The sequence below is a fragment of the Cucurbita pepo genome, chromosome 10, assembly GCF_057944985.1.
Source record: "Cucurbita pepo subsp. pepo isolate OVF chromosome 10, ASM5794498v1, whole genome shotgun sequence".
Lineage (NCBI taxonomy): Eukaryota > Viridiplantae > Streptophyta > Magnoliopsida > Cucurbitales > Cucurbitaceae > Cucurbita > Cucurbita pepo.
Genome location: NC_141807.1, coordinates 2,675,319 through 2,693,070, shown reverse-complemented (window position 1 = coordinate 2,693,070; position 17,752 = coordinate 2,675,319). Strand labels below are relative to the sequence as shown.

At 37.6% G+C, this 17,752-nt stretch overlaps 4 protein-coding genes across 7 annotated transcripts; 3 read left to right on the top strand and 1 right to left on the bottom strand.

The window, feature by feature from the left end:
* The first annotated feature begins 1,662 nt into the window (after positions 1-1,662).
* ARA12 (Subtilase family protein) lies at positions 1,663-4,366 on the top strand. The gene is made up of 2 exons (XM_023687992.2): positions 1,663-1,890; positions 1,977-4,366. The coding sequence occupies exon 2, from the start codon at positions 1,982-1,984 to the stop codon at positions 4,271-4,273; it is 2,292 nt and encodes a 763-aa protein (XP_023543760.1). The 5' UTR covers positions 1,663-1,890; positions 1,977-1,981; the 3' UTR covers positions 4,274-4,366.
* Positions 4,367-5,610: 1,244 nt separating this feature from the next.
* LOC111803076 (uncharacterized) lies at positions 5,611-7,731 on the top strand. 2 transcript variants are annotated; one of them, XM_087127972.1, is made up of 2 exons: positions 5,611-7,148; positions 7,382-7,731. In XM_087127972.1, coding segments are annotated over exons 1-2 (1,005 nt in total). In that variant the 5' UTR covers positions 5,611-6,145; the 3' UTR covers positions 7,384-7,731. The 2 variants fall into 2 exon arrangements, with proteins under 2 accessions (XP_086984098.1, XP_086984097.1); XM_087127971.1 differs by lacking the exon at positions 7,382-7,731 and having other exon boundaries at positions 5,614-7,293.
* Positions 7,732-8,023: 292 nt separating this feature from the next.
* On the bottom strand, positions 8,024-10,361 carry LOC111803077 (uncharacterized). Of its 3 annotated transcripts, none has more exons than XM_023687348.2 (2): positions 9,869-10,361; positions 8,024-8,232 (listed from the first exon to the last, which is right to left on the bottom strand). In XM_023687348.2, the coding sequence occupies exon 1, from the start codon at positions 10,060-10,062 to the stop codon at positions 9,889-9,891; it is 174 nt and encodes a 57-aa protein (XP_023543116.1). In that variant the 5' UTR covers positions 10,063-10,361; the 3' UTR covers positions 8,024-8,232; positions 9,869-9,888. The 3 variants fall into 3 exon arrangements, with proteins under 3 accessions (XP_023543116.1, XP_023543115.1, XP_086984099.1); XM_023687347.2 differs by having other exon boundaries at positions 8,024-8,217; positions 9,869-10,360; XM_087127973.1 differs by having other exon boundaries at positions 8,142-9,016.
* Positions 10,362-12,847: 2,486 nt separating this feature from the next.
* LOC111804499 (uncharacterized) lies at positions 12,848-14,169 on the top strand. The gene is made up of 2 exons (XM_023689328.2): positions 12,848-13,537; positions 13,941-14,169. Exons 1-2 carry the CDS (start codon positions 12,863-12,865, stop codon positions 14,019-14,021), a joined length of 756 nt encoding a protein of 251 aa, XP_023545096.2. The 5' UTR covers positions 12,848-12,862; the 3' UTR covers positions 14,022-14,169.
* Positions 14,170-17,752: the final 3,583 nt, after the last annotated feature.

The following is a 17,752-nucleotide window of genomic DNA, read 5'->3' as shown; positions in this document are numbered from 1 at the left end:
TTCTTTTCTTGAATCCCACGTTCGAATCTTTTAATTATAATAATAGGATTCCCATAAGCCAAAAGAAATATAATTGAAGTTTAAGAATATAAAATCAAATTAAATTTAAAAATGTAAAATTTTATTAAACATGGAATTTAAAAATTTTCAAATTTTTTATTTTGACCAGCTTCCAAATTGATAGTCATAGTTCATCGTTCAATTTGCTATAAAATCAAACTTAAGCTCAACGGCCGCCTTACCTCTTAAGAGGGAAAGAAAATTCGCCAAAATTCCTTTTTATGGAATGATTTTAAACACTGTCCCTTCATTTATCATAAATTTTTAGGGTCTATTTCAAAAGTGGACAATATTCGTATGACCTTTTACTTTTTTTTAAAAAGTGATACAAGATTAATGATTCTAATGGTCATTAAATAATATGGTATTAAATTTTCATATATTCTGTTGCTTAGGAAGCACTGTAATGGGACACATAAATTTGGAGTTATCCCATAATTAATTTGCAAGTTTTTCATTTGTAAAAAAATAAAATGACGTAACTATATCTATAATGTGTGTGATATTGAAACCTATTAGATAATTACGCTTGTAACAACTACAGCTGTTATTGTACTTACTTTCTATTAGACGGCTGGCAGTTTTTTGTATTTATATGACGGATTTTTTTATAAATAATATAAAAAAGTTTTAATTCTAAATCATGTATATACATTCTTTTAAGTACATAGCCGTTAAATAAATTTATTAAATAAATAAATCGAATTTTAGATTTGCTTTTGGTAATATAATAATAATAAAAAAATAAAAAATCGGGCATTGGAAATGATGAGGCCAAGTGGGTAGATGTGAATATGGCAATAATATAAAATCATTAAAAGAAAATTGAAAATGAGGTCGAAATTTGGCCGCTTATTTGGGAGTAGAAAATATCGGATAGCTTTCCGTGAGTTAAAGTCTCGCTACCAGACACAACTGACACATACCCGTGAACCAGCCACGCTTAAACATTTTTTTCTTCCCACTTTAACCTTCCTAAACATAAATTAATAAAAATATGTTTATAAGAGATAACACGTATTAATACAACTTATAAATTTTTATGTATATTTTAATTATAAAAGTATTCTAAATTTTTTTAAAAAATTAAAGAGTATTAATGAAATTAGGTTATTGATAATTAGTATATGAATAAAAAACGGATGGTTAAAAAGACGTGTAGAAATAGATTGGTATGAGATAAGTATATAAATATATAAATTTCAATGTAAACAAAAAGAAAAAAATAGGTACTCATTTCCTACCTACATTATTAATGATTTTTTCCACATAACTTAGTCAATAATATAATTACGCCATAAAATCAGCTCACCATTAGTAAATGATTACCTATGCAATTTGAATTATGTTTTATAATTTTTTTTAGAATTTAAGGGTATATAAATTTTGAAAACATATGATATACATTATGGTTAAATTATACCAAATATATGGAATTGTGTATATTATTAAAAAAATATTCATGAATTTAAAAAGTTTGTATATTATTTTTTAATTCAAGGAGGATTAGAAAAAATTGAAAATTTAAGATTATTTCTTGAATGAAGTACAAATTTAGGATATATATATATATATATATAATAAAGCTAAGTTTAAAGTGCTTTTAAGTAGCAAAAGGTGAGGGTAGGAGGGAAAGAGTAGAAGAAAAAGCGGTTGTACACGTGATGAAAGGAAGAAGTAACTCCTCCCCCTCCTCCTCCATTACCATTAGCGTTACCCCTTCCACGTTCCTGCAGAGCTGTCGCTAGGTCCTCTTCCGTTTTGGCTCCACTCCACGCAATTATTCAATCACTCAACAACACAACCACTCCCCACCCCCCACTCTCTCTGGTTTTTTTTCTGTTTCCCTCTCCATTTTATAAATCTCCCCACCCTCATTTCCCTCTTCTATTTTGATGCTTTCTTTCTGATTGCAGAGACAATGGAGAAGCCGGTTTGGGTTTTTCTACTTTTCTGTTTCTTCTCTGGGCCGTTCATGGCTGCTGCTGCTGCACAGAAGAAGACTTACGTCGTGCACATGGCCAAGTACCAAATGCCCCAGACTTTTGAGCACCACTTGCACTGGTACGATGCGTCGCTCAAATCGGTGTCCGACACGGCCGATATGATCTATGCTTACAAAACCGTCGTTCATGGGTTTTCAACCAGATTGACGGCGGAGGAAGCTCAGCGACTGGAGGCCCAACCTGGGGTTCTGGCTGTGGTGCCGGAGATGAGATATGAACTTCATACAACTCGTACTCCTCAGTTTCTTGGACTCGACAAGAATGCAGATCTGTACCCTGAATCAACCTCCACATCGGAGGTTATCATCGGAGTTTTGGATACTGGGGTTTGGCCGGAGAGTAAGAGCTTCGACGATACTGGGCTCGGACCGGTGCCGAGTAGCTGGAAAGGAGAGTGTGAATCAGGTACCAATTTCAGTGCGTCGAACTGCAACAGGAAGCTGATTGGAGCCAGATTTTTCTCCAGGGGCTACGAGGCGACTCTCGGTCCGATCGACGAATCGAAAGAATCGAGATCTCCGAGAGATGATGACGGACATGGAACCCACACCGCTACCACCGCTGCTGGTTCTGTGGTTGAAAACGCGAGCCTATTTGGCTACGCGTCCGGCACCGCCCGTGGGATGGCCGCACGTGCGAGGGTTGCCGCCTACAAGGTCTGCTGGGCGGGCGGATGTTTCAGCTCCGATATCTTAGCCGCCATTGAAAAGGCTGTGGAGGACAATGTTAATGTCCTTTCCATGTCTCTCGGCGGCGGAATATCTGACTATTACAAAGACAGCGTCGCCTCGGGAGCTTTCGCCGCCATGGAAAAAGGCATCCTCATTTCTTGCTCTGCTGGGAATGCCGGCCCCAGCCCTTACAGCTTGTCAAATACGTCTCCATGGATAACAACCGTCGGCGCTGGAACATTAGATCGCGATTTCCCGGCGTACGTCAGTATCGGCGACGGCAAGAACTTCTCCGGCGTTTCGCTCTATCGAGGCAAGTCATTGCCGGGAACGTTGTTGCCTTTTATTTACGCTGCTAATGCGAGTAACTCTGCCAATGGAAATTTGTGTATGACCGGTACTTTGATCCCCGAAAAAGTGGCCGGAAAGGTCGTGTTCTGTGACCGGGGTGTCAACCCTAGGGTTCAGAAAGGGGCGGTGGTCAAAGCCGCTGGTGGAATCGGAATGGTGTTGGCCAATACCGCCGCGAATGGAGAAGAGCTGGTGGCTGATTCTCATCTTCTACCCGCCTCGGCGGTGGGTCAGAAATCCGGTGACATTATACGGAAGTATCTCATTTCGGATCCAAAGCCGACAGTGACGATCTTATTCGAAGGGACGAAATTGGGGATCGAACCGTCTCCGGTGGTGGCAGCGTTTAGCTCCCGAGGACCAAATTCTATCACTCCTCAGGTGCTGAAGCCCGACATAATCGCCCCTGGCGTCAACATCTTAGCTGGATGGTCAAAAGCAGTGGGACCGAGTGGTTTACCCATCGATGAAAGACGAGTGGATTTCAACATTATCTCTGGAACCTCCATGTCCTGCCCCCATGTGAGCGGTCTCGCCGCCCTAATCAAGGGCGCTCATCTCGACTGGAGTCCGGCGGCGATTCGATCGGCGTTGATGACAACAGCCTACACAGCTTACAAAAACGGCCAAAAGATCCAAGACATCGCCACCGGAAAACCATCCACCCCATTCGATCACGGTGCCGGACACGTCGATCCCGTCTCAGCCCTCAATCCGGGTCTTGTTTACGATCTAACGGTGGACGATTACCTGGACTTCCTCTGCGCACTCAACTACACTTCGTCGCAGATCAACTCCCTGGCGAGGAGAGATTACACTTGCGACTCGGGGAAGAAGTACAGTGTCAACAATCTCAACTACCCTTCATTCGCCGTCGTTTTCGACGGCGTATTGGGCGGCGGAAGCAGTGGTTCCAGTGTAGTGAAGCACACCAGAACTCTCACAAACGTCGGCTCCCCAGGAACTTACAAAGTCTCAATCTCGTCGGAGACCAAGCTGGTGAAAATCTCCGTCGAGCCGGAATCATTGAGCTTCACCAAAGCCAATGAGAAGAAGTCATACACAGTCACATTCACAACCGCGACTGGTTCCTCTGCACCGCCGAGCGCTGAAGGGTTCGGTCGAATTGAATGGACGGACGGGAAGCACGTTGTGGGAAGTCCGATTGCGTTTAGTTGGACGTAGAAAGAGGGCAATGAAGAAGATGGGCCTGAAAGTTAATGTAATATTTGTCGATTTTCCAGCGAGAAATAGAGCTGGTTTCAATGTTTCTTTTAACATTTTGTTCTTCTACTCTACCCAGAAAAAGGAAAGGAAAGGATAAATTTAAAAAAAAAAAAAAAAATTGATAATAACAGGAAATTGCGTTTGCTGCTTTCATAATCCCTCGTAATTGCGTTTATCTCTAACTGGGTTCTTGACTTATTAATCCGAAGGCTCTTGCAGTAAAGCTGGAACCTCTTGAAAAACATTTATTTTGATGTGTACTAAGATATTTATATTGGTGGACTTGTTTATGAGACGTGTATTTTAAGAAATTTATAACATAATAATAATTTTTTAAAATTAATAGTACCATGTGCCGCAGGTTTTTTATTTTTTATTTCTCGAGCTCTATGTGTCATAGAACATGGGGGATCATGATTCATAAAGCTACATATGGATAACACATGAACAACAGTGGCAAGATATAACATTTAAATTTATGCATTTCCAATCATTTCCCTTTGTGGTAGACATACAAAAGCCCACAAAGGGCCCACCATATATTACTTGGGCCACAACGTGTAAGCCCATGGGCCAAGTAATATATGAAATAAGACGGACTAAGCTCCTACAGAACACGTGTGAACGAAAAACACCAAAAAATACAGGCGGAGCGTAAATCTCATTTAAATTACTGGTCTATAGTTAGGGTTGAAAATTTAAACCTACGATTTGGAGGGTGTATTTAGAATACGTTAAGCACTCCTTTTAAAATATTTATAACAAAAATTGTTTTTAGGTTTTAACATTTTATAAAGAAGCACTTTCAATTACAACAATTTCTTATTTGACAACAATCACATTATATTTTTAAAAGCTATTTTTGTTCCTTTTAAACCATTCATTTTAAAGTTATATGCTATGCTACACACTTTAAATTAAATTATTAATTTTTTTTTTGTCAGATTTTAAAAGAATAATGCTCTAGATTTTTGCTTTTATTTGCTTTTATTTTCAAATACTCTTATACTTATATGTATATATAAATGATCAAAATGAGGAGTTGTTCACTTTAGAACATGTCCTTTCTACCTCACCTGGGGCTGGTTCCCATCTTTTACTTTTAAGACAAACTCTTCTCTCTTTCTGCCTCACTTTAACTTTATCCATAAGGTTAAAAAGAAGGGAAAATGGTAAATAAATAAAGAATGGGTTTGGTCCAAAGCATATGGAAGAGGAAGAGAGGCATATAAAAATAAGATCTCAAATTAAATCCCAAGTCTAAGTTCCAAAGTGGTCTCTCTTTTCTCTGATTTTCTTTCTTTCCTTCCTTTTGAGAAATCTCCACTAAACTCTCAAAGCTGGTAATTTCTCTCTTTTAGCTTCCAAATCATTCACTTTTTTGGCAGAAAAATCTTCATTTTCCTTCACTACCCACTTCTGCATGCATAATAATATTACCCATTTCTTCTGATTTGAATCCTTTTCCCCTTTTCTAACTATCTAAAGGGCGCCACTTTGGGGGTCCATTGCACTTCTTTTGAGCACTTTTTGAAAATTCCTTCCCATCTTCTGTTTTTATAATATTTTCTAGTTTGAATGATCTTGGGTGTTCAACATTATTAATTCATGTTTAACATCTTAATCATGATCACCCATATATGATATATATATATAGATGGAAACCAATCCATTTCCACCATCCAATTATCAATTCCCTTTGCCTTTTCAGTGCTTCCAAATGCTCTGCCTCTTTATAGTCTGTCTCCCTTTGCCTTCACATTCCATCTCTCTCACTCTGTTTTTGGTTTCTTCTGTTATTTAACCAAAATCTAATTCTTAGACTCGAAAATGGGGAGAAGCTATGCTAATGAAGGATGGGGCGAAGATGAATTTTACATGGAGCAACTCGACCACGAAGACGAAACTTTATCCTTGTGCGATCTTCCCATACATGTGGTCAAAGACGACAAACCCCATTTTCTGTTCGAAGAAAAGCTCGGAGCCGGCGAGAAACCCATTGCCGCCGTCGACGACGAAGAATTTGATTTTGGTTCTTTAGGGGGTTTCAGTAATTCTTCCGCTCAGCCGCCGCCGCAAATGTGTTTGGCCGACGAGGTCTTCTACCAGGGTAAACTTTTGCCCGTTCGCCTCTCTGTTAGCTCCGACACCACCTCCGCTGGATTCCACCGCCGGCAAGGCTCAGGCTCCGGTTCGTTTGGGAACATCAGAAGTATTAATAGCAGTGGAAGCAGTAGCAGTAGAAGCCAGTGCTCTTCCTCGAGCGTAACTACTACTTCCATAACAAGTACCTCCGCTGTTAGAAACTCGCTGCCCAGAGTCCCGAATTTATTCCACTCCCACCCGAGCCCCAAACCCCAAATTAAGGCCTCGCCTATCACGTTTCGACAGGCGAGCACCGGCGGAGGCCGCCAAATATCCTCCTCCAAGTGGGATTTTTTCCGGTTAGGGGTAGTGAAAGCGCCCGGAATGGAACTACAGGATCTCAAACACCGGAGCAGCACGAGGAGAAACTCCTCCGTCAGCCGAAGCGACAGCGAGAAGGCCTTTATTCCTGCTGCAAGCAACGGGAACAGCATGAAGGAGATTATGAGGAGACCTCGAGCTAGTGTATCAATAGAGAGAAAGCACGGGGGGATTCTGAGCGGAGTTGGGTGCAAGTGTTCGGTCGGGTCGACGGTGACGCCGGCGCCGAAGACGGTGGTAGTAAGGAGGAGGAAGGGGAACCGTAAGAACACTCCAGAAAAGGAAAAAGAAGAACAGGAAAAGTTAGCATTGTCTCGTGATCGAACGTTTGAATGGCTAAAGGAGCTCTCGCATGCATCCTTTCCCTGTGAGGCTTAGACTTAGCCTTAGACACCTAAACTCATCAACAATGCCACGCATGCTTCTAATACTTAATCTCTCTTCCTCTGTTAACAAAAAATTGAGCTCCTTTTTCTTTCACTTTAATGATAAAATTGGGGAACTCTGATTTATGATTATGGGTATGTTGGCTTGTTTTTATAATGTTTTTAGTTCACAAATCACAAATTAATGTCTAAAGGGAAAATGATTGTGGCGCAGAGGGAGGGGGTTGAGCATCGGCAATGGTGGGAGTCATGAGAAAGAGAGGCGTTGGCGATGGACGATAGTGACAGTCATGATTAAAGTGTAGAGTGAATATGCTTTTATGGGTGAGAGAGAGCCAATGAGGAATGGAACAGGACAACAATGCCATTGGATCATTCTCGTACTGTTTCAAATTTTGTGATTGCCAAATGTTTCGTCTTTTTAAAAGAAAAGCTAATTTTGGCATAACTTCTTTTTCAGCGAGCTTTTGTTGGCTCTTCTACATTTGGGAGGGTCTCCAATCCTTTTACCCAGTTTCTAAACTCCAATCAATATATGAACAGCTTCCAGAATCATGATACATGTGATGTAAAATTCTTATAATAGGCTAACTAAACTAAACACATTTAATATTATTAAAATGGTGAGATCTCACATCGGTTGAAGAAGAGAACGAAACATTTCTTTATAAGGATGTGAAACCTCTCCCTAATAGACGCGTTTTAAAACAGTGAGGCTGATGGCGATATGTAACCGGTTAAAACAGACAATATCTACTAACGGTGAGCTTAGGTTGTTACAATATCATTTAACCGGGGAAGTCGAAGTCACATTCAACAAAAAGTTAGACCTAATTGACTATGATCACATCAAACATTTCAATAAAGGAAAAACTGTCTTCCTCAAATATTTCTGCTTCCCCTTGGAACAATATTTATTTTTTAATAATGAAGACAGTGAAACTAACCGTCAAATCATAGAGAATGACAAAGGGTAGAAGATCTAACCATGGTTCAAGTTATTCCAAATTTCTAGTGTCAAGAACCTTCACTTGGCTCCATAGATTCCGACTGCATAAATTCAAGCTGGGATGAAGTTTACATATGAATCATGATGAAACACAAGTATAAAGCAGAGTAAGAGACCATATAACGTGATCTTCAAGAACTGAGTGCTTAGTTTTCGAACTAATATCAGTTCATGAAGTGGTTGATAGCAACCTAGGCAACCCTTTTTCAAGCAATGTATCCCAAAGCACACATATCAAGGTGTCGTGGCCAAATTTTTCGTTGTGATGACAGCAATACAATATTTGGACTGAATCTACTTAATAGTCATATATATTTAAAAAAACATATATAGACTTAACAGATGCTCAACTGGAAAAGAAAAGAGTGTATGGAAGGACTCCACCAAAATCCTGTCTCCACCTAATAACACAAAGAAAAATCCATGAAGGAAAAAGTGCACCCCAAGGGGACAACAAATGCTCTGACCCCTCTACTCTCTTTGGTTCTCTTTCTGATAGATTCTGGTTTACCCTTCTAGCCATTTTAGTTTTCAAGATCAGTACTCACTTGGATTTTCAAGACGGCTTGTTTGCATCTTGCATCATGGAGGTAAATAGCTGCTGTATTGAAAGAAAGTATGGAACAACACGCCTGGCATAAATGCTAGTCTAGACAGAACAAATAAACCAGACTCTAAGTTCTCTCTATATTCCTCTTAATTTCTTCATCTTGAATTGGTTTGTGCCTATCTATAGATAATATGGACATGTTCTCGTTGAGTTTGGGGCCGGTGGTGGCTGGTTCAGGTGCTAAAGTTTCAGCCCTATTGTTGAATGCTCTAAGTGCTTTTTATTGGAATCTATGGATTGAAAAAAAAAAAAAAAATTAATACTTTTTCAGGACAAATACAGGAGTGTTAAGATTTTTTTTGGCTGAGCTCACTTTTGTAGCCTCCGATTAGAATTTTCAGCAGTACAGCACCCTTTTTCCACCACAAAATGACCCATAAGATAAAATCCAAGCTCAATAAGATGGACATACTCTTATATACAGGCACGATAAGTCCAACATACAATCAATATTATCCAAAACTTTTGTCAGGTGGATGGAGTACTTGATTCCTTTGCAGAGGATTTACGCTAGCACCATCAAATTTCACTAGCTGAACTACGACACCATGATTTTGATAGGACAAGCCACTCAACTTTTAACAAAAGACCAATTGAACCAATGAGCACAAATGAGAATTCAACATTAAGAGACGTCAGAGTTCCAGGGATATTAAATTGAAACTAAGAAAAAAAAGATGCACAGATATCGTTTCCAATCCCATTTCCCCCAAGAAAGGCCTTTTGCAATAACATTAAAGAGTACTCCGGGCAAAACGTATCAAACTGTTGATAAAATAGCTAGCCTTCAAATTCAGACAATCGATAAATACTTGCAAAGAACAAAACGCATACCTAGGGTTTTAGAAAATGTTGCATTATTTTTCCCCAATTTAATTACCCACAATAAGCATCCGAAAACAACAATGGCGCGTTCACGAAGGAATAAATTCCAACTCCAATTATGTGATCAAAACTTCTTTAATTGCTAAGAACTTTTCAGTTCCCTAAATTGAAAATCACAAAATTTCAACATATAGTACTCAATGCCTACAAATCCAGAATTAACAAGCACTTCTTCAATAGTACGTCAAAAAGGGAACCTGGATCATGAGCCTTGTAATCAATCATCATCCTCCCTCTTCTTTGGCTTCCTGTAATTCTCTTCGATGTGTTTGGCCATCACAAGCCCAGTATTGGCGAGCTTCCTAATGTTGGGAACGTTGTAATTTTGAGCGATGTAAATCCCTAACACAGTTCCCGCTATAAGGGAGAAGCCACTTCTGATAATGCCCATCGACGTCCTTCTGTTTCGCCGGAGCCTGAGATTATCAGCAAGTGGAAAGAGGATGGTTTTAGGGCACTGAATTAATCAGCCCACAACAACGACTTGCACACTCTTCCCTTGTCGGCACGCTAAATTTATCCTATGAGGGTTTATCGGTTGAACTCGCCCGTCAGTCTCCGATAGCCAGCCGATCCCTTTCCCTTGCTCTCCGCGTCCTTCTCGATCTCTCTGGGTCTCTCTTCCTTTCCCTCCGTCCCTCTATTTGTATTGGTGCGACTTCGAGCCTTTCTTGCTCTGCACGGACCAAAGTTGTCCAGCCCTTTCTATAACAGAAAATATAACAAATAATAAATAAAATTGAAGGAAATTGTTGGGCTTTTTTAAGGATTCCAATATTCTCTCCTTCAAATGGGCCAAATCTCTTATGAAGATCAATTGATCCAGCCCATTAAGGCCCATACGTGAGTATCAACCATCAACTGTTACGATAATAATATGTTCTTTATTTGCCAAGATACGTTCAAATTGTCATATAAATTATTATTTGTTTAGATAAATATGAAATTTGAGGAAAAGTATTTATATTATATATAAACTTTACTATTATTATTTAAATATAGAATATAAGTAGACATTAATTGAAAGTAGTAAAGTTTGCAGTCTAATTAGCGTCATATCATTTGTGTTACTGCTTTAATGTTTGATTTTAAGTAAATCATGATTAATTTTAAAAACATAAACAAAAATTGAATTGACATTTAGCATCACATATATATATTGCGCTCACACCTTATTTCCTGGTTTTCCGGATAAGTTTTAATTTTATTTAATAGTCACGGACTTTTCATCAGTATTATATTATTTACAAAAGGAATTAGTTAAATTTTGTAATATTTTCGGAAAGTGACGTTTAAAATAAAATATTAACCAAAAAGGAGCATAAACTGTACATATTAAAGTAAATGTCCAATTTTTTATTATATTTAAAACAATATTTTCAATATTATATCAGAAAAATGCTGGACGCACGTGGCTGCAGCGGAAATGTTACTTTGGTAAGCGTTCCAATAATAACATATTTGGGATGATTTTTCTTAAAGCTGCCCTACGCCTGCCCTACCCAAAAAATAAAAAATAAAAAATAAAATAAAATACACACAAGGTGATATAAGTAAATCAAAATAGATAATTAATTACAAAAAATTTAAAACGGAAAATAACAATTATAATAATTAGTTTTAAGTTCATTCATTACCGAAACAAAATCATGGAATTTAGGGATATTTTTATAAAATTTACTGAACATAAGAAATTACATAAAGATATTTTTTATTTTATAAATGAATTATTTCCAATAAATATTGAAAATAATAAGCTATGCAAATTAGAATAATGAATCGAGCCATTGATTTGACGAGTAAAGTGCATCAGATTAATTACACAGTTACCTTTTTTTCAAGTTAGGAATCACGTAAACCTACAAAAACATAAAGCCAGTTTGAAAAATTATTAGCCCCATCTTCAATAGTATGATTCAATAATTCTAAAAAATTATTAATTTTATCATACAATTATAAAAAACACATTGACAATTATTGAGTATTTATTGTGAACTAACAAGACTATATATAGAAATCAACCAAACAAAATAAAAAAAAAAACAACATCAAAAGATGTGAAAATAAAATAAATAAATAAATAATAAAAAGAAAAGAGAGATCACTTGATGCAAAAGAAAACCCAAGATGCATTATTTGCTTTTAGAATAAATTGGTTTGAAATAAAACCAGAACTTTGGTAGATGAATTGAAGAATACTCCAATATAAATACTCTGTTAACACAAAACCATAAATGAAAAAAAAAAAAAAAAAACTATTTTAAAAACAAACTTGAAAAAGGCTCCAAACAAATATAGCCCCATAAATAACATTCATAACTAACCAATGTGGCTTTTATGAGATAATAATTTTTTTTTAATATAATGTATACATACTTAGGGTTTGATAATGCATATTAATATAAATATATATTTTATATTATGTGTTTGGTAATGTATGTAAGTACGTATAATATACGTATATACATAAGGAAGAAGAGAAATATCGTTTTTGTGAGGCACGGTTTCTAAGGCGGTGGTAGTGCGACAAAAGAACCCCAACCCACTGGTAAGACCTCTCAGTAAATTTCCCCGCAATAATTGGCGGGACAGTTCACGTGGTCAACTGTTATTGGATTGTCGAAAATGGGAAGGGCCCCACGATCAATCATCCAGCTGTATCCACTTCCCCTCACTCAATCAAAATCTCCTCCTTCCAACCAAATTATTGGTTACTAAAGCGCCAAATTAATCCCCCATTTACTATTCACGTGGGGCGCCTAAATTTAACGGTTCAATTACTATACTATAGTTTTAATCACCCTATGTTCATTGATTAACGTATTATTACTATTTTAATTTTAAAATACATATTAATTATTGATTACAAATATTAGAAAATTAAGTCGAGAAAATAACCCGATGGGCTTTAGAAGATCTGTTTAAATCTCCCATGGTATGCCGTTTTTTTTGTTTGGTTCCCTTCGTGGGCCCTCTTCTCTATCCCAACGGCTAGTACAGGCCCATTAATAGTGGGCCCATTTGTGTAACCAGTTCTATTGTTCTTTTATTTATTTTTTTAATATATTTTTATAATTTAGAAAATTCCTTTGGGGTATTATTTGTGGGTCTATAATCTATATATACACGATTAAGCCAAGTGCTGGGTGACATTCATTACTTCATCGTCTACAAACGCTCCCACGGTAGGAATGGGGAGACAGTCTGTAATCGCACTCGTTCTCATTTGCGCCGTCGTTGCTGGCGTCGGTGGCCAGTCACCAGCTGCAGCTCCGACTACCGTTCCAGGCGCTACTTCGCCTGCAGCAGCAAAGTATACACCTCCAGCCGCGTCTCCTATATCGCCACCGATAAATTTACCTCCCGTCGCCGCTCCCCAAAAGCCGGTTACTCCAGCTCCCGTCTCCACTCCGCCCGCATCTGCACTACCAGCAGTCGCTCCCGTAGCCTCTCCACCGGTCAGCACTCCACCGACTGCTTCCGTTCCTGCTAGCTCTCCACCAGCTGCTTCCGTTCCGGCTAGCTCTCCACCGACTGCTTCCGTTCCGGCTAGCTCTCCCCCCGCTGCTTCCGTTCCAGCGAGCTCTCCATCGGTTCCAGTTCCAGCAAGTTCTCCACCAGTCCCAGTGCCAGAGAGCTCTCCTCCAGTATCAACTCCGACGCAATCTCCTCCTGCCCCAACTCCGACAAGCACTCCCGAAAGTGCTCCTCCTGTTGAGGCACCATCGCCGGCGCCTAGCAAGAAGTCGAGGAAGCAGAAAGCACCAGCTCCTTCCCCGGCGTTGCTTGGTCCACCTGCACCTCCTTCCGAAGCCCCTGGTGCAAGCGAGGAAGGTCCTTCACCCGGCCCTTCACTAGAAGACAAGGTAATTTAATTCCACCTAAATCTCTACCATCATACCCAATATGTGTCCATAATCTGTATAGAATTGATGGCATTGAGCTCATTTCACTCTGCCATTATAGCAAGTGAAATGAGCTCAATGCCACGCGCCACCGACACGCGTAGATCTAGCGTCTAAGAGGCCTTAAGTCGAGATAGTAACCATGGTCGAGTCTAAAGATTAACCCAAGGCATAGAAGTACTCAATAACGCGTCAAATCAAAAGGAAAGAAAACGTCAGAATGTCAGATCACACTACGCTCGAGATGAATAAATGTCATTCCAGTGTTCTGAGCTCACACTACGGCAAACACATTAATAAATTAATTAGACTAGTAGTGAGTCACATGAGATTATTAATGTCATGGATCTGTGTTTTGTTGCAGAGTGGAGCTGAAACACTGCAGAAGGTGGCCGGAAGCTTGGCTTTGGGATGGGCTGCCGTCGCCCTCAGCTTCATCATCTAGAGCGAGGAAAATAAGGAGAGAGATGATGTGATCGTTCTTCATTTATTTAAATTGAATCTTTATTTTGTTTAAAATTTCCTCCATTGTACTCCATATCATAAGAGGTGCTTTTTGATTGAATTGATTGATGAAATTTGTTTTTACCGAATCGACCACACTTGGGTGTTTGCTTTGATCGATCAACATTTGGGATCCTTTTTGTTTGTGTTCTGTAATTAATTCTCCTTAGTTTCCTAATACATCATGTGTGTCAATTTGGAACACTCCAACACGACATCTACACAGACAGATCTAGTAGCTCAAAAACTAAATTTAGTTAAAATCCTGAGGTTGCTTTTCAATTAAACAAGCCTTATTCGATGAAATGTATGAACAAAATATGAACACTTGTTATTCTTTAACGCAACATCAACCGTAGTAACAGCAGTCCACCGACAGGGATAAGTGAAGTGAGGTTTTTTTTTCAAAATTTTTTTTTATATATATATATATTTTGGATACGATGTTTGGTGGGGGATCTGAAATATATTTTTTGATTGGAAATTACCACAAATAACATTCATGTCGGTGGTGGCAGTTGTAGCGGTAGCTACATAATTTATATTTCTATAATTCATAAATAATTCTCAAAATGCGTCTGCCTTCTTTCTTTTATTATTAATTATTATTATTATTACTATTAATTGACATTGTTCATGACGTTGAAAGTTGAAATTGATCCCGAACATACTAATTTTGATTTAATGTTTGTATTAGAAGCTAAATTCCAATTAGCAGCTTGATCTGCATTTAACCTTTATGAAAAGAAGAAAACTAGGAGTGTCGGTGGTGTTTGCGGCCATGCTTTTTGATGGTTAAGAATAGGATATTCCCAGAACCAAACTAAAGCAGCAGAACACAAAAAGATTTGATGCTATAAAACACTGTCCAACTTCCATACTAAGGAAAGAATCCAACCACTCTCTAACCTTCCCCTTCAAGGAAATACGTAAAAACATTTTACAATAAATCACGTTTATTATTAGCCTCTCAAACTCACTCTTGAAACTTTGATTAAATTATATTTAGAATGAATAGAATAGAGTGGACAAGCAAGGAACGTGACATATGCGTTTTAAAATTGCAATACGCAACGAGTCAAAACAGATAATATGTTTTAGGGGTGTAGATCATTCTTATAGGCATTTTCATGGGTCATTGCTGATTCGTCGTATAAATACTGTTGTCCAAGAGAGTAACTGGTATAGAGTTTTTGCATTGTTATTTGTTCAAAATGCGGGGTAAGATGTTTATTTGAATGCAGGGTGGGGGAATCATAAGCCAAGGGGCTTGTGCTGTGCCTGATTGTGACAGTGCCACTTATGGTGGGATATCACCCTCATGGGTCGGCCTGGTTATCATCAACCACCGAAAGACTACCAAAACTATCAACTCTTCTCCTTTGCCGCTGGGCTTCCAGTTTGAAGAATGAGGCCCATTCCAATCAAATCGTACAATTATTTGGGCCCAGTTCGATCCAAAATGGTAGCAGTCCCTAGTTTGAATGAGGCCCATTTACAGTGTTATTATTTTTATGGTTTTGAAAAATGTACTCATAATGTCCCTTTCTTTTCTCGGTCGGCAATGGAACAGTGGGAAAGGCATAAAGTAAAAAACAAAAAAGGTAAAACTGAGAAGTCCAGAAAGGAAGAAGGAACAGTAAAAAAGTAATTTACAGAAAAGAACACAGAAGACGACAAAACATTATCGGCTTTTTACAAAACAGTAATGGCTGTTTTCGCAGTGTCGATTGCAAGTGTGGGATCCGTTTGTTTCTCCCTAAAGAGTGTCCATTTCAGGGGAACAAAGGCTTCAAACACTTTTCTGTGTGCTCCCGACCCGTTTCAAACCCTTTCAACTTCATTATTTTTTCAACTTATGATAATTATAATTTTATAAATCCATTTTTCATTTTAATTCTATACTGTGTTTTGCTTTTAATGACAATATTTGTCGAAATCAACAAATTTTAAGACTAAAATTTCATATTAAAAGTGAACAAGAATATAACCCAATGTGAAAACAAGGATTTGTCAAAATCGATTGACTTTGTTTTGGGGTAAATTTTAAGTTAAATTATTTGTTTCAGACAATCCAACATTTAAAAGCTATTCCATTAACATAGTTGAACACTTTGGTCGACAAAGGCCATCAATTTCAAAGTCTTAATTAAATTTAATATTCGTAAAACAACTTTTAATTACTTTTTAGGTCTTTTTTTTCACCGACCTACTTCTCCCCGTAATCCTTTCAAGTTAATCTTTTTCAATTTTCAAAAACACATCGTTTGTATTGGTGTCATCTTAACTATAATTTTTTTTAATTCGACATAGAGTAAGAGAATTCAAACTTCAAATATTTTAGTCGAAAGTGTTAGGTCGTGTAAATGAATATTATCTATTAAATATCTTATCCATTAAATTATAAATGAATCTTATCCATTAAAAATGTTAGGATATTGAAATGATTCATTTAAAACAGGTAAAGGAAAAATTGCTAAAAGTGACATATACATGATTATGGGGGACAAACTCAATATTTTTATCCTAATAACAAATACTTAATTAAAAGCAAGTTTATAATTTTAAATTTTTTGAAGTAAAAGCTGTGTTAAGCACATATTATCATTTCCTATGTTGTTATGATTTGATTGGTGGTATGTGAATCATACGTGGGTTCAATTCCCGAATTATTTTATTGGGTAATTAAAAAATACACTATAGGATATATCGTTATACCAAACCCTTGCATAATTAAAATACAATTAAGGCGATTTAGGTTAGGTTTTATGAATAATTAATGTTGAAAAAAATGAGTGGCTACAACATGATGAATTTGGTTTATCCTCCCAACATTTAATTTAAAGACAAGAAACACATGCACCGAGCTAGGAATCAAAGTTGACGTAACGATCCCAACTAATCTCTTGAAAAGTTAACGTTAATTATTTAATTAATTATCAGAAAAAGACACAATAATTTAATAGCCCTAGAGCTTGGCCATCCTTTTAGTCAATATACGCATTCATGTTTATTGGCCAATGCCTACAAATAATTGGCGCTAAGCTATACCCATACCCCTTTTTCCAGTGCAATAATGTGTGTTAAACACGGAATATTACTTCCACTCTAAAACTGATTAAATATAGCATTCAAACATGTGTCAGTCTCTTCATCCATCCAGTGTTGATGACTAAATCAATTAAACTATGTTTCATTTGCTCCCACGACATAGATTCCTGTAATTGTTATGAGGAAATATAATAATAATAATACCAATATTAATGTGTGAAAGAGGGAACCCTAGGAGCGAGGAGGAGGGCGTGGAGAAGCGAGCAACGCAGGTGGCTCCAAATCTAAAACGGCCAAAACCAAAATTGATGCCTTAATATCACTGCCTATTTACTATTTTCCTCACAGACAGCTCGCCAAAAATGCTCAAAATATCCGATTTCAGACACACACAAGGAATATGTTCCCACGTGCGCTAACCTCCATGCACACTTTGTTTTTTTTTTTTTTTTTAAATACATGTTTTGACACATTATTTTGAATATTGGTGATTTAAAAAATGGTATTTAGTTTCACAGTTTTTATTTATTTATTTATGGAAATAATAATAACTAATTTGTAGAAAAACGATGAAATCTGAAAACACTGAACATGTCTTAACGTGTTTTAAAAGGAGGCATT

What these genes read in the sequence shown, in the direction of transcription:
- LOC111803076 (XM_087127971.1), top strand. Translation starts at nt 6,146, where the DNA reads ATGGGGAGAAGCTATGCTAATGAAGGATGGGGCGAAGATGAATTTTAC.
- ARA12 (XM_023687992.2), top strand. Translation starts at nt 1,982, where the DNA reads ATGGAGAAGCCGGTTTGGGTTTTTCTACTTTTCTGTTTCTTCTCTGGG.
- LOC111803077 (XM_023687348.2), bottom strand. Translation starts at nt 10,062, where the DNA reads ATGGGCATTATCAGAAGTGGCTTCTCCCTTATAGCGGGAACTGTGTTA.
- LOC111804499 (XM_023689328.2), top strand. Translation starts at nt 12,863, where the DNA reads ATGGGGAGACAGTCTGTAATCGCACTCGTTCTCATTTGCGCCGTCGTT. An exon ending in GCCCTTCACTAGAAGACAAG is followed by an intron (nt 13,538 to 13,940) that starts GTAATTTAATTC and finishes GTTTTGTTGCAG; the next exon opens with AGTGGAGCTGAAACACTGCA.